The sequence below is a fragment of the Phaethon aethereus genome (genome assembly GCF_964289735.1).
Source record: "Phaethon aethereus genome assembly, chromosome: 17".
Taxonomy (NCBI): domain Eukaryota; kingdom Metazoa; phylum Chordata; class Aves; order Phaethontiformes; family Phaethontidae; genus Phaethon; species Phaethon aethereus.
This window is the reverse complement of record NC_138593.1, coordinates 1,209,843-1,223,206: the sequence shown is the minus strand read 5'-3', so window position 1 is coordinate 1,223,206 and position 13,364 is coordinate 1,209,843. Positions and strand designations below refer to the sequence as shown.

The window sequence follows — 13,364 nt, the reverse complement described above, 5'->3', positions numbered from 1 at the left end:
TGGGGGTAAAAATCCGCATAGGGGAGCGCAGAGTGTAGATTGCAGGTAAAGGGTGTAAGAGCCACACACAGACCTTCTGTGAAAGAACCAAAAGCAATGTGAACTTGAGGCCAAAACAGATTTATTCTTTCATGCACTTTCTGTTTCAAACCTTGCCTGTTTTTTCTCTTCTGTTATTTGTCAGTATTTCATAATCTCCTCTGAAGTTGATGGTAGTGCTCTGTTAGAATATAGATTTTTATCTAGAAAGTGTCCATTATATTGATGTGGGGGAAAAAAAAAAGCAATTACCAGTTACCAGAGGGTATTGATGTTTAGGAATGAGTTGCTGTGTTCTGAGAATCTGTCAAATGAAAAACACCAAGCAGTAACCTTTCTGTGTCTATGCATTTCTAGCCTGCAAATATCTTGTTGGATGAACACGGGCACGTGAGGATATCAGACCTTGGGCTGGCTTGTGATTTTTCCAAAAAGAAGCCACATGCTAGCGTGTAAGTATTATGTATGGGAGCTTTGCTGCACATACAATTATTGCTAAGTAAGTCCTTTATGTACCTTTATGATTTAACTTTGCCTAAAGGAAAAAAATAAGACTTGCATGGCACAGGCTTGCTTTATACCACAGCTAAGCTGGATACTCTAACAAGGTTTTTGAGTCTCCTCTTTCTGTTTTCCTGCACGGTTGTAGCAGCTGATGTGTAGGCATGGCTGGAAGATGACACATTATTTTGAGATGATTCACTGTTCAGAGAAGATAAGAACCTGACTGAGTTAAAGTACCAGATTGTTTTAATTGGCCTAAAATGGATAATTAAATATTCTGAAACTGACTAAAAAACAGGATTTATTGTGTCTTTCTCTTTCTGAATCTTCGTAGAACCAGAGGCAAATTGTGTTCCTTTCTGCCTCTTGGCATCAGGTCATAACTAGGATCTGAGTTTCTTGGGTTGTGTGTGGATTCCACATCTTATCTGGCACGTTTTATTGTTAGGTCTTCATTTGCCCTGATTTTGTCTCAGAATTTATGCAAGAAGGAAAGCTTCGTCCTGTGCTATTGTAAAAGATTTGCAATTCAGTAGCTTCTTGAAAAAGTTCATACCTTCGAATTACGTCAAGGGTAAAAGCAGTACATGGTGACCGCTTTCTAGCGGTGACCAGCCATGCCTTCTGGAGGAGGTGCGCTGTGCTTGACTCCAACACACGGACGTTGGCTGGAAGGAGGCGCACGAAGCTCGCGGCGAGAGCACAAGCCAGCTCTGCTCACCCTGCTTCTGGGGTCGTGGGTGAGAGCAGGTCCCCGTCGTGCAGGGCCCAGGGCTGGAGCGATCTGGCCTGAAATACCAGGAGCCCTGACGATGTCCTGGTGTCCCTCTTTCCTGTAAACGGAGTGGACAGAATACACAACTTTTCCACCTCTCTTTGTGTTCCACTCTTAGACAGAAGGACACCTATTGACCCCTGTACTGACCGCTTCAGTTTGCCTAATTGTTTCTGTTGTTCTGTTGTTTATGTTTTAAGGTATTTCCTCAGTAGATACATACAAACAGAGAACATGCGTGTGTATGTATGGCTAAAGAAAAAGAAAAAGAAAAAAAAAATCATGTTTAAAATTAATTCTCTTTAAATTAGGCTATCTTACTGAGGAAACACTGATTTGTTTTTTTATTATTTTTACAATAATAGTGTTGTTTGTAATCAACATTTTGTCCCTTTCCGCTTCTCAGAGGTACCCATGGATACATGGCTCCAGAGGTGCTCCAGAAGGGAACAGCATACGATAGCAGTGCAGACTGGTTCTCATTAGGCTGCATGCTTTTCAAACTTCTGAGAGGGTGAGTGAAGTTTCGTGTGTGTGTGTGTGTGCATGTGTGCGCGCGCTTTTTTTTTTTTCCTTTAGCCTGGCCTCATCATTGTCTGTCGCTTGAAATACTAATATGTAACGTATTACATATTACCTAAAATGGTATCTTACTGCCATCTCTGCAGCTTAGACCACATCTGCACATGAGACTAAACCAGGCTTTTTCTGCTTCCAAAGCAAACAAAACACAAGCCCTGCTTCCCTTAGTACGTACAGGTGTGGGGCAGTGCGGAAGGCAGATGCTCTGTCTGCTCCTTTGACTTCTACTGACAGGCAATTTACTCATTTCTTGGCAATTGGTAATATTTTAAATGGTATGTTATTCATTGCTTAAGTACACTAGCAGCGCTGTTGAATTGTGGACTTTGTTTTATGCTTAAGACTTGCTTTTATGGTGAAACTCTTTGCTGCATTGTTCCCTTTTTGGCAAGATACTTCGTCTCTCCTTCTGTAGTGGTTTGGCTACGTTGTAATGTGTGGATGTCTCCATTTGCTGAAGCTGGCCTGTAACAGTATTGGTGTACAAAAGTATATGGTAATTACAGCTTTGTCAACTCTTGCCTTCTCTGTAAACTTATGTGGCTATGTAGAATTTATTAAGACTAAGAGAGTTACCTGAACAGTCAGTAAGCACTGACTGGCAAGTGTTTGTTGAAAATAGCATCCTCAGTGTTAACGGCAAAACAGAAAAGATCTTTTAAGCTTTTCGGACTGCTTCTCTGTAAAGAGATCATCCCAAGTCCTCGCCCATAATTAATCATAAGCTCTTACCTCTATCCCAGACACTGTACAAAGGAAGGTAAGCGTGTGACTTCTGAATTGAAGTATAACGCTGTATCAGTTTAACATTAATTGTTCACAGAATAGACTACAAGTAAGTGTGCAAGTAAAGAAAGAAACGGTGTTTAAATTGGGAAAAAAAAAAGTATTTCCAAGTATGGACAGCATCATGCAGCTGTGAGCAGTACTCTGTCTCTCTCAACACTCACTGAAGAATTCTATAGGTAGAAAGACACTCAACAGTTTGGGTTTGCTGGGAGGAGAGTGGAGAGCCTCTTTCACGCACAGGACCACCGTGGACACCCCACATTTTCTTTTGAGACCTTTTCCTTTTGAGTCACTTGGGCACAGAGCATTAGGGCATCCGATGGAATAGTGTGGCCAGCAGGAGTAGGGAAGTGATTGTGCCCCTGTACTCGGCACTGGTGAGGCCGCACCTCGAATACTGTGTTCAGTTTTGGTCCCCTCACTACAAGAAGGATGTTGAGGTGCTGGAGCGTGTCCAGAGAAGGGCAACGAAGCTGGTGAGGGGTCTGGAGCACAAGTCTTATGAGGAGCAGCTGAGGGAACTGGGGTTGTTTAGTCTGGAGAAGAGGAGGCTGAGGGGAGACCTTATCGCTCTCTACAACTACCTGAAAGGGGGTTGTGGCGATGAGGGTGTTGGTCTCTTCTCCCAAGTAACTAGTGATAGGACAAGAGGAAATGGCCTCAAGTTGCGCCAGGGGAGGTTTAGATTGGATATTAGGAAAAATTTCTTCACTGAGAGGGTGGTCAGGCATTGGAACAGGCTGCCCAGGGAGGTGGTGGAGTCGCCATCCCTGGAAGTGTTCAAAAAACGTGTGGATGTGGCGCTTCAGGACATGGTTTAGGGGACATGGTGGTTCTGGATTAATGGTTGGACTTGATGATCTTAAAGGTCCTTTCCAACCTAGTGATTCTGTGATTCTGTGATTCCTTCACAGAGTTGAAGTTGTGTGGTGAAAGAACTGGCACCTAGGGGCAAATGGTCCCATTTACCACAGAAACTCAGACTTGCAGGGCAGGGAGATCTCAGTCTTTGTGGGCTGTGATTCTTCCTGACAGATGTGCGGGGTGGTATCTGTGGTCGGCCAGCAGCCAAAACGTTATTCATTGTGAACTATCCTTCCTCATCTGTTCTGAAGCCAATTAAATAACTCACATCCCAAAACAAGGGTTGGGCACGTGGTGCCATTTCTTGGTGTTTAGTAAATTTAGTCTGGCATAAAATCTGACCATAAGTCCACAGTGAATCATTTGCTTCCCTGATCTGCTCAGAGCCTCATTGTCATAGTATATGAGGCTGTATGTTAGCCATTTACTCTTGCCTTCTTACCTGTAGTGTTTAAAAACAGAAACATGGAAGTCCATCAGGTCCATTCATCACAGAATCATTAAGGTTGGAAAAGACCTTCAAGATCATCAAGTCCAACCATCAACCCAACACCCTCATGCCCCCTAAACCATGTCCTGAAGCGCCACGTCTACACGTTTTTCGAACACTTCCAGTGACTCCACCACCTCCCTGGGCAGCCTGTGCCAATGCTTGGCCGCTCTCTTAGTGAAGCAATTTTTCCTAATATCCAGTCTAAACCTCCCCGGGTGCAACTTGAGGCCATTTCCTCTTGTTCTATCGCTAGTTACTTGGGAGAAGAGACCAGCCCCCACCTCACCACAACCCCCTTTCTGGGAGCTGTAGACAGCGATGAGGTCTCCCCTCAGCCTCCTCTTCTCCAGGCTGAACACCCCCAGTTCCCTCAGCCGCTCCCCATCAGACTTATGTTCCAGAAACATTTTTGAGGATAAAAGGGAAGTAACTCTTGACTAGCAGGTTCCCAGTTGAAACAAGTTAGTGCCAAGAAAAAATGCTTTGTAATTGCTAATTAATGTATTGTTAAGTAAATAACATTTTAATTTTGAAAAATGCCATTCCCTCAAGGTTTTGAAGAAGACTAAAAAACAGAGAATATATCCTAAATCTAATAAAAAATCCCAGACTAAAATGTTTCTGCTTTCTTTCATGCTATTGTTTAAGTACTGCATGGTAAATCTGTGATTTTCTAAGGTTTTCCTTAGCTAAAAGGAAAAAATCAAACTCAAAACAGAATTCTAAAGCAGGAAAGGGATAAAGCTGATAATTTACCAGATACCATCAAATATCTTCCCAGTCGCTAATGCTGCGGTATCTGTGATTACCTCCTGCTTCATCTACTTACTTTAAGATCTTGCTTCTTTCTTCCCATACAGATGAGTGGTAAGTTCTGTAGGTCGTACTCCGTCTCCTTATATAGATCAATGTTTTAAGTATCTATGCTGTGATAGCTGTTCAGGGTTTTCTTGTTAGATGAAGCTGTTCTGGGGTTGGGGATACATAGATGTTAATTGGTAAGGCAATTTGAAACACCATCTTTAGGGATGGATCAATGCATTTAAGAATGAACTAGCCCTTTGCGTGCCTTTATGTGGAGTAACTAGATCAGATTTCCCTGAGTTTGATAATCCTCAGGGATGTCTGTGTGTCTCTTGAAAGACCTTGAACGGTCGCTTTTCTCCGAATTGGATTTTGATGTCCACCACGTGCAACTGTACTGAAAACAGAAGGGGTAAAGCGGTGCAACTCTTTCTAATAAGAAAAGAAAACAAAGTTGTAAGAGATCAAACATTCATATTTTTGAGGCAGCCAATAGGCACCGTATGCTAGAGTATAAAGTCTCATTTTTCATTGTAAATGCTAAAAGTTTTACTGCTTGTTTTATTGTTCTGCAGGACAGGATTGATGAGGTGGAAGAATGGGACTAAAAGAATGCTACACTCTTTCCTGGGGTTGCCACAGCTGAAATAACCTGATATGTTATGGCTTTACATTTATCAGTGCATTTTCTTATTTCTACAGTCACAGTCCTTTCAGACAGCACAAAACCAAAGATAAGCACGAGATTGACCGGATGACGCTCACCGTGGTAAGGAGCCTAGTGACAGTTGCAGTTACATTCCTCTTGTTCAGTAGACTCCCATTTCCTCTCAAAAGGGGACCTATATAGCCTGCTTTCTGAGAAAGCTGTATTTACACATGAAAGAGTAGTTTACAAACACTATCAAAGAAAAGCTACTCACCTGTCTGGGAGAAAGCAGATCACACTACTTCTATAATTAAATATCTCTTTTTGTACTTCTTTTTTTCATAGAACGTTGAGCTACCAGATTCATTTTCTCCTGAACTGAAGTCCCTTTTGGAAGGGCTCCTGCAACGAGATGTTAGCAAGAGACTTGGATGCCAAGGAAGAAGGTAGGTGTTGTCTTCTCCTTGGACCACTGCCTTTAAAAATTTCCATTTCTCTGTAAATGAATGAATTCATTTCAAGTAAAAATCTGCTTCCTGTTGTGATGATTTTAATTTTGGAAAGAGAACATTTAAAAGTGCTGTTGTATGGAACTACATTTCAGCTTCCTTTGGTTTGGACAAATTTTTGGACCATTTCTGTCATTAAAGACTCCCCCTGAGTTCTCTGCAGTCATGCTTACATTGGGTGGCGCTTGTACTTTTCATCACTGTGTTGTTTTGGTGTTTTTGCCTGATCTGTTTTGGCATGAAGTCATGTTATTTGGTTCAGACATATTGATAACTTATATTTATTGCTTATATTGTAGCTGTAATAATATGAGTATATTATACACAAAACCCCCCCAGCCACTAAGCACAGAAAGCCATGAATACCTGCTTCATTTTGGTTTGCCTCTGTTTCCAGATGTACCTGTTTCATTTCATGATTCTAAGGAAAAGGGCATTTTTTTTTGTTTATTGGCTACAAAACGCTACTTGCTCCTGCCAAGCTTACCTTGCTTATAGCTGTCAACTGAAATTGTTGTTATCACCTATTTAAAAAAGCAGTGTGTGCCTCCTTGAGACTAGGAAAGAGGACAGTGAGGGGGTAAATAACAGTTGAGAAACGCTTTGCAGTGGCTTATACCTGTTAATTGATAGTCATACCTGAGACTGGGGCTGGCTCTAATTCCAGTGAGATACTCAGAGCGCTTTTTATCATGGAGACCTCTGTGATAATGACCTGAGACTGCTTTTCAGCCTTGGGCCTGTCAGGAGTAGTTGCTTGTTTTGCCATAAATTATGTATAACATCAAGTGGAGTGGAGCAAGCTTGTTACTTAGAAGTAGCGTATGGGATCTGACAAGGGACCAGTGTTGTTTGTTGTTTGAAATGATGGAATACCACAGCAAAACAAGAGTGATTTCATGCCAGACCTACAGCACTATTTCCAGTGTTTCCACATGAAAGTCTCCTCTGCTGTTGTTTACTTAGGAAGACTTTTTTTTTTCCTTGAAAACAAGAGCATTTTATTGATGTTTTTAAGTGATAGAAATGTGGCCTTTGAAAGCTTTATATTTCTCAAATACATTTGAAAAGCCCCTTCATATTGTTGACTTCAGTTACTTTTATTTTGCAGTGCGCAAGAAGTAAAAGAACATCCTTTCTTCAAAGGCATTGATTGGCAGCAAGTCTATTTACAAAAGGTAAAGGATTAAGATAGTAACCTTAGCTTACTTGGTAGTAAAAAGAAAATAAGCCTAAACAGGTAACAGATGGAAAACTTCAGGGCTCCAGTCCCCAGCACATGTAATCCTTTGCACGAATACGTGGAGGATTGTTGGAAACTGCCGTATATTCATTACTAGAATCCTCCTGATTGGTAGTACTGAATTAATGCTTTTTCAGGGTCAAATGACTGCATGGTTTCTTCTGCGTGGCTATCTCTAAGCTGTAGGGTTTTTCCCCCAAATTTTTGGAGGACCGTTTATTAAAGGTGTGGAGAACTGCTTTGCACTGAACTTTAATTTCAAGGGACATACTTTTGAAGAGTCATGTGTAATTTGTGTAAAAAATAAAAAGGCCATATGTATCTACAGAATGGATTTAAATAATGTCCATTAATTTGTCCTTAATTATGCTACTTGTAATTTCTAGTATCCTCCACCCTTGATTCCTCCCCGGGGAGAAGTAAATGCGGCAGATGCTTTTGATATTGGGTCATTCGATGAAGAGGACACTAAAGGCATTAAGGTATACAGCTTTAAATGCTAGGTAGAGAATGTGGCAGCTGTGCTTAACGTTTCATGTGTGCATGCCATTCCTTTGCTTCAAGGGCTCCTGAATGTGCAAGGAATTGCTTTCAGGTTTGGAAACTTAATCCGTGCTGTTATGAAAGAGGTAGCTTGGGCTGATTGGCTGGTTTGTTGTTCCTTGCCAAGTCCTTATGTTTTATTTTTTACATTGACTGAAATCTACCTTCCTATCAAAAGTTTTATACGATAAAGCAAATATTTGAAATGGTCAGATGACTTTTGGGAAATCCTCAGGTTTTCAAGAATACTTAATGGTTTGTAGTTTTAGAAATTGTAATTTGTTTCTGGTAGCTTGGATGAATTGAACTAAACTTTATTTTAATAGTATTACCTCATGGTCAGAGAGGGCATTGGAAAACTCTTACAAATGACAAATTGTATATTAATGGTAGCAACTTCATAAGTTAGAAAAGTGATAAAAGAAACTTCTGGGTTCTGATATTATCCAAAATCTAATGAAAACAATGTAAAGATAAAAATGAGAAGTTAAAGCTGCTGGCCCGTTTCGGACTTGCACGGAGGCGGCATGATGTACCCTGCGTATTCATCCCCTCTTCTGGAGCCTCCTGGGTACGCTGAGACAACAGGTAAATCGGTGCTCGTCATGGGCCTGTCCCGTTCATTACTTTTGTCATACTTTTCTTCAACAGATCAAGCTTCATTCTTGTTAGTACAGAAGTGAGTCAGGAGAGAAACTAATTGCTCTAAGCTTTATAAGCAAAAAAGCATGTTAAGTAGTCACCGTGCCTGAAAAGGAACTTGGCTGTCAGTGTCACCTGCTGTAATTACAGAAGTTGGCACAGAAAAGATTTTACGTGTTTAAGAGAAATGCAGAGAACCCAAGATGCTCTTCATCCCAGAAAACTCTACATCTTCAGGGTCAGTGTTAGTCTTAGCAGGGTTCCAGTTTCCTGCAATTCTGGAATGCCATAATTTGGAGGAACATTTTGTAGGGAGAAACCAGGTTGTCTTTTTATTTATTGAGGGGATCAGATATTCTCAGCAAGGCCTGTAAATCATATAGCCAGATCGCTTGCATGTAATCTTTGTTCAGGCTGCCTATAAGAAAGATTTATTCTTAGTCGTGAGTCAGTGAGGGGTATCATGTACAGCTTCTGCGCTTTCACTGGGGTGTCACGGTCCTTTAGAAGGGACTGAATAATTCGTGCCTCTGAGTCAGCTGCAGTCGGAGCTTCCATTAAGGTGTTGGGAGCCATCTCTGCCCGTGAGGATGCCAGTGCTGAGCGCTGTGCTCTCCTCCCTTGCCCCTGCGGATTATATTTATGCTGCAGAGTGTCCTGTGACATAGAACACGTGTTTTTTGAGGCTACAAACAGGAAAGCCAACAGTGAATGCCCGTGGCTTTCCCCTCTTACTCGGACGCCGTAAGGAGTCCCCGTAAAGCCACTTGCACAGGATTGCAGAGGAGTCTTCTGCCTTCAGAACCAGCGTGTGTTTTCCTGCTGTGATACAGCTGGGGATCTCCGAAAAGGAGGAGAATGTCGATTCTGGGAGCGTCTGGCCTGGCTGCAGAAGAAGAACTGAGCAAGGCTTTCCTGTCCTGCTGCTGCGACTGTCCTGACACACTGCTGTGCGCTGCGGCCCTGGCTGGGCTCGCTGGGCTCGCTCTGAGCAGCGCATGGGCACGTGCCCTGCGGTCGGGGTCTGCCTTCCCTGGCCCTGCTGCCAAGGCCCGGGCCCGGCCCTGCCCGCTGCCCAGCGGCGCGGGCTAGTGGGCTTACTGCCGCCTTGATGCGGCAAAGGATGCCTCCGTGTCCTGCTCGCTGAAAAAAGGTCTGGTTTCGCTAGTGACGGACAGAGACTGAAGCAGGGAGTTTAAACTCATCCCCCGATGAAAACCTTTAATAAAGTCATAGGGAAAACATTGATAGCTCTTTGTACTGCACCAAAGTGCCTTGTGGCTAAACCCGGAATGTGGCTGTGTCGAGCAACGGACAGTCCTTCCTGAAGATCCAGTAATTTTAGTTTCCGTCAGTGTAATTCAGTTCAAGTACTGTAGCTGAGGATTAGGGGGGAAAAGAATCTCTGTAACAGGAAAGTTGAGGTCTGCGGCATGCCCTGCTGAATTTTAAAGGTTAATTACTAAGAATGTAAAATTAAGCGTGGAAGGCATCGGTGTGGAAAAGGTATCTTTTCATTTATGCATGGAATTTTTGTGCCGAGGAAGTTTTTAACACAGTTAGATGCTTTGTTAACACTGATTATGCAGCGGCTATATTATAGCAGAGCTGTCAAACCAAACAAGGTTTGAACAGGTAGCCTGTTCTCTGTATATAAATGAATGTCTTTGCTTAAATTAGTATCTGTGTTGTCTCTTGTTTGTACCTGTTTGTTCTAGTAAGGTTAGAGTTCAATATATCTTTTAAAATAATGCTGTTATGTGCGTAACTGTTAACTATTGGGGATAAGAATAGTAAAAGTCATTAAAATGTTGGGATTTTATGTTGTTTTTCTCTTGCAAGTTGCTTGATAGTGACCAGGAATTATATAAGAACTTCCCTCTGGTAATATCGGAGCGTTGGCAGCAAGAAGTAGCGGAAACTGTTTATGATGCAGTAAATGCAGACACAGATAAAATTGAGGCCAGAAAAAGGGCTAAAAATAAGCAGCTTGGCCACGAGGAAGGTAATCTGTCAAATACGCTTCTCTCCATCTTTTGCTGCTAGATAGTAATTCATGTGTTTGAAGTTCCACACAACAGACAGTCCTATTACTGTCATTCACCAGTAATAGTTAGAATTCATTTAGTCAGTGTCGTGTTTCTTAAGACGTTTCTTAATGTTTTGAAATGCCGTATGATGACATAATGTTTTGGAAAATCTTTTGTGCTCTTTTTTAAAAGAAGATTATCACGTACAGGCTTTCATTGTTTTTGTTTATGATGTATGCTCAGAAAAGAGCATATGTGGGATTTGATTTCATGACAAAGAAGGCGGGAGAGAAAACAGGAGGTCCTTTACAGCAAACTTCACTTGTTTGCACGAGGATGTTGCATCACAGACTCTGAACTTTGGGTAGCAATATACAGTTCTTTTAAGAGTTAATAAGATACTTTTTTAAGAACCAAATTCTGTTCTTCGTTACTCCACTGCAGCCGCATCAGCTCATTAAGGCCGACTTGGCTCTGCGTGTGCCTGCGCACCTAGAAGCGCTATTGCAAGCCTGGCGAGGGCACGTCGAGCCCCGCTGTGTTCAGGACTCTGTCCTGTCTCAACACAGCACGATTGCAGAATGCTTTTAGACAGTACCTTGCTTGGCATGCTAACGTTTCCTCTTGTTATAGATTATGCACTCGGGAAGGATTGTATCATGCATGGATACATGCTGAAATTGGGGAACCCGTTCCTGACTCAGTGGCAGCGTCGTTACTTTTACCTCTTCCCAAACCGACTGGAATGGCGAGGAGAAGGAGAGTCACGGGTAAGTGGGGTGACTCTGGGGAGCAGCAGCTCCTGAGGGCATGAATACAGGTGGATGTTGAGGCAAATCTGGGAACTCCCACTCAGGCATACCCCCCATGGAAGAGAGCTTTGTCCGAGTAAACAACCAGTGGATTTGAGTAACTTATCTTGAGTATCGCTTTAGTTAATGGGTAGCTATGCTGCACTGAGGAAACCTAAAGCTGACTTGAGAAACCTGTTTACTTTGTTCTGTTACGTTTTTAAAGGAATTTGGTAGTTCATGGTGTTGTTTTTTATTTAGGACCTCTGGACTATTTATACAAAAAAACATAAACTGGTAAGGTCATAAATGCTATATAGCATTTTATTTCAAAGAAAATGCTATAGTAACTTTAGTTTAGTCCAGCTGTGATCGTGTGCTAGGCAGATCATTTGTATATTCAGTTGAGTAAGGTTTTGGAATTTCAAAACATTGTTCTCCTCTTACAGTCTATAGGGAAAGCTTTTCTGCAGACTGTTGTGTATGTTTGTTTCTTTGTAAGTACATAGTGCTTAAATATACCCTGTCAGCTCTTTGAAATAGTCAGTAAGATCGTCCTTTTTTTTTTTTTAAACAGCAGTAATACTTGGAAAATACATAAAATTATATGCAACTCTCATGAGGGAAAATAGTGACTATTTGTTTGTAGACACACCTATTTGTAGATTCTTATTTCATGCTGTCATTACTGGCTTTCTTAGCTTATGTTTCGTTGTCTCTGTTGAAGCAGCCAAGCCCCTTGTTAAATATCTCTTACCTTATAATCTATCTGTAGTTCATGACTCAGTCTTCAAAAATAAAGAAATGTTTGTGTAATGACTGTTAATGTTCATAACTTGACTTATGTGGGTAGTCCAGAAAAATTAGATACTGGCTTTATTTGATGGGCAACAGGTTTTTTTCGAATCATCTCTCTGCTTTTTTACAAATGCTACAGCAAAACCTACTGACAATGGAACAAATAGTATCTGTTGAAGAAACACAAATTAAAGATAAGAAATGCATCTTACTGAGAGTTAAAGGAGGAAAACAGTTTGTCCTACAGTGTGAGGTGAGATGCTCGTTTTTCAGTAACTGTTAATCAGATTGTTTTACATGCGATAAGACGACTGAGAAGTTTTTCAGGCCCTCCCATTCATTATGTGTTGACTAAATGTACTTTATGAAGCAAAGCTGAGCCTAAGCAAAACTGGGAAGTTTTTATCACACTCGAGTTTTGAAAGCAGGAAACCTGCAGCTATGCCAGTTGCTGTCATGGATTTCAATGGTATTTGGGCCAAAATGAATTCAATTTAATAAATAGCTAAAAACTTCAAAACTAGTCAACCTATGTGGGCTTCGAAGGCCTTGTTGGCACCTGTCTCACTGCAGTTAGCTCATGGTAGCTAATGTGTTTGCGAGGGAGGAAATATGCAAATCCTCAAAACATCTTGACCGGCTGTAGTTGCTGCTGCCTTGCCTGGCTTCGGCGGGGTGACGGAGAAGCAAAGGGCTGCACGTTTTCGATATCCAGAGTTACTCATGCCTTCAGAAAATTAAAATAAGTTGCTTAAAGTGCTATCTAAGAGAGAAGACACTGTTGGCAGTTTACTATGAAGTGCCAAACTACTTCTGTATCTCTTTCAGAGTGACCCTGAATTTGTTCAGTGGAAAAAAGAGCTGACAGAAGCTTTTACTGAGGCACAGAGGTTGCTGCGTCGAGCTCCAAAGTTTCTCAATAAATCCCGTTCAACAGTTGTAGAGCTTTCAAAACCACCGCTCAGCCACAGGAATAGCAATGGTCTGTAGGAGAAACAGAGAACAAAGTTCACTTAGGGAAAGCTTCTTTGTGAACATGTCGAGTTTCACAGAATCCTTATGAATTACTTTGTGCAATCCTGGACGCGGGATGTGCTTAGAAGAGGAAGAATTAGATGTTTACAGCGTGGGATAATGTCAGAACTCTGTCTCTGGAGGTTGTGAAGACTGGAACAATGGCAAGCAAATGCATGCTCCCAGCAGCGGTGGAAAGCACCAAACGCAGAGGCCGCATATTGCTCCCACGCATCCCCACACCCTGGCGGTGTCCAAAGCGCGGTCCGTTACTCTGGAACTACTGATGGAAGGA

The 13,364-nt window shown here is 41.9% G+C and overlaps 1 protein-coding gene across 1 annotated transcript in view; it reads left to right on the top strand.

Moving 5' to 3' along the window:
• The window catches only part of GRK3 (G protein-coupled receptor kinase 3), a gene marked incomplete at its 3' end in the record, with an annotated part of 69,132 nt that extends 56,087 nt beyond the window's left edge, over window positions 1–13,045 (top strand). Inside the window, exons 12-21 of the mRNA XM_082007831.1 lie at window positions 397–491; window positions 1,725–1,832; window positions 5,553–5,619; window positions 5,845–5,945; window positions 7,120–7,186; window positions 7,638–7,733; window positions 10,279–10,441; window positions 11,100–11,236; window positions 12,195–12,308; window positions 12,884–13,045. Of these exons, the coding sequence (XP_081863957.1) occupies window positions 397–491; window positions 1,725–1,832; window positions 5,553–5,619; window positions 5,845–5,945; window positions 7,120–7,186; window positions 7,638–7,733; window positions 10,279–10,441; window positions 11,100–11,236; window positions 12,195–12,308; window positions 12,884–13,045 (1,110 nt within the window). The remainder of the gene's footprint in view (window positions 1–396; window positions 492–1,724; window positions 1,833–5,552; window positions 5,620–5,844; window positions 5,946–7,119; window positions 7,187–7,637; window positions 7,734–10,278; window positions 10,442–11,099; window positions 11,237–12,194; window positions 12,309–12,883) is intronic.
• Between the last annotated feature and the right edge of the window lie 319 nt (window positions 13,046–13,364).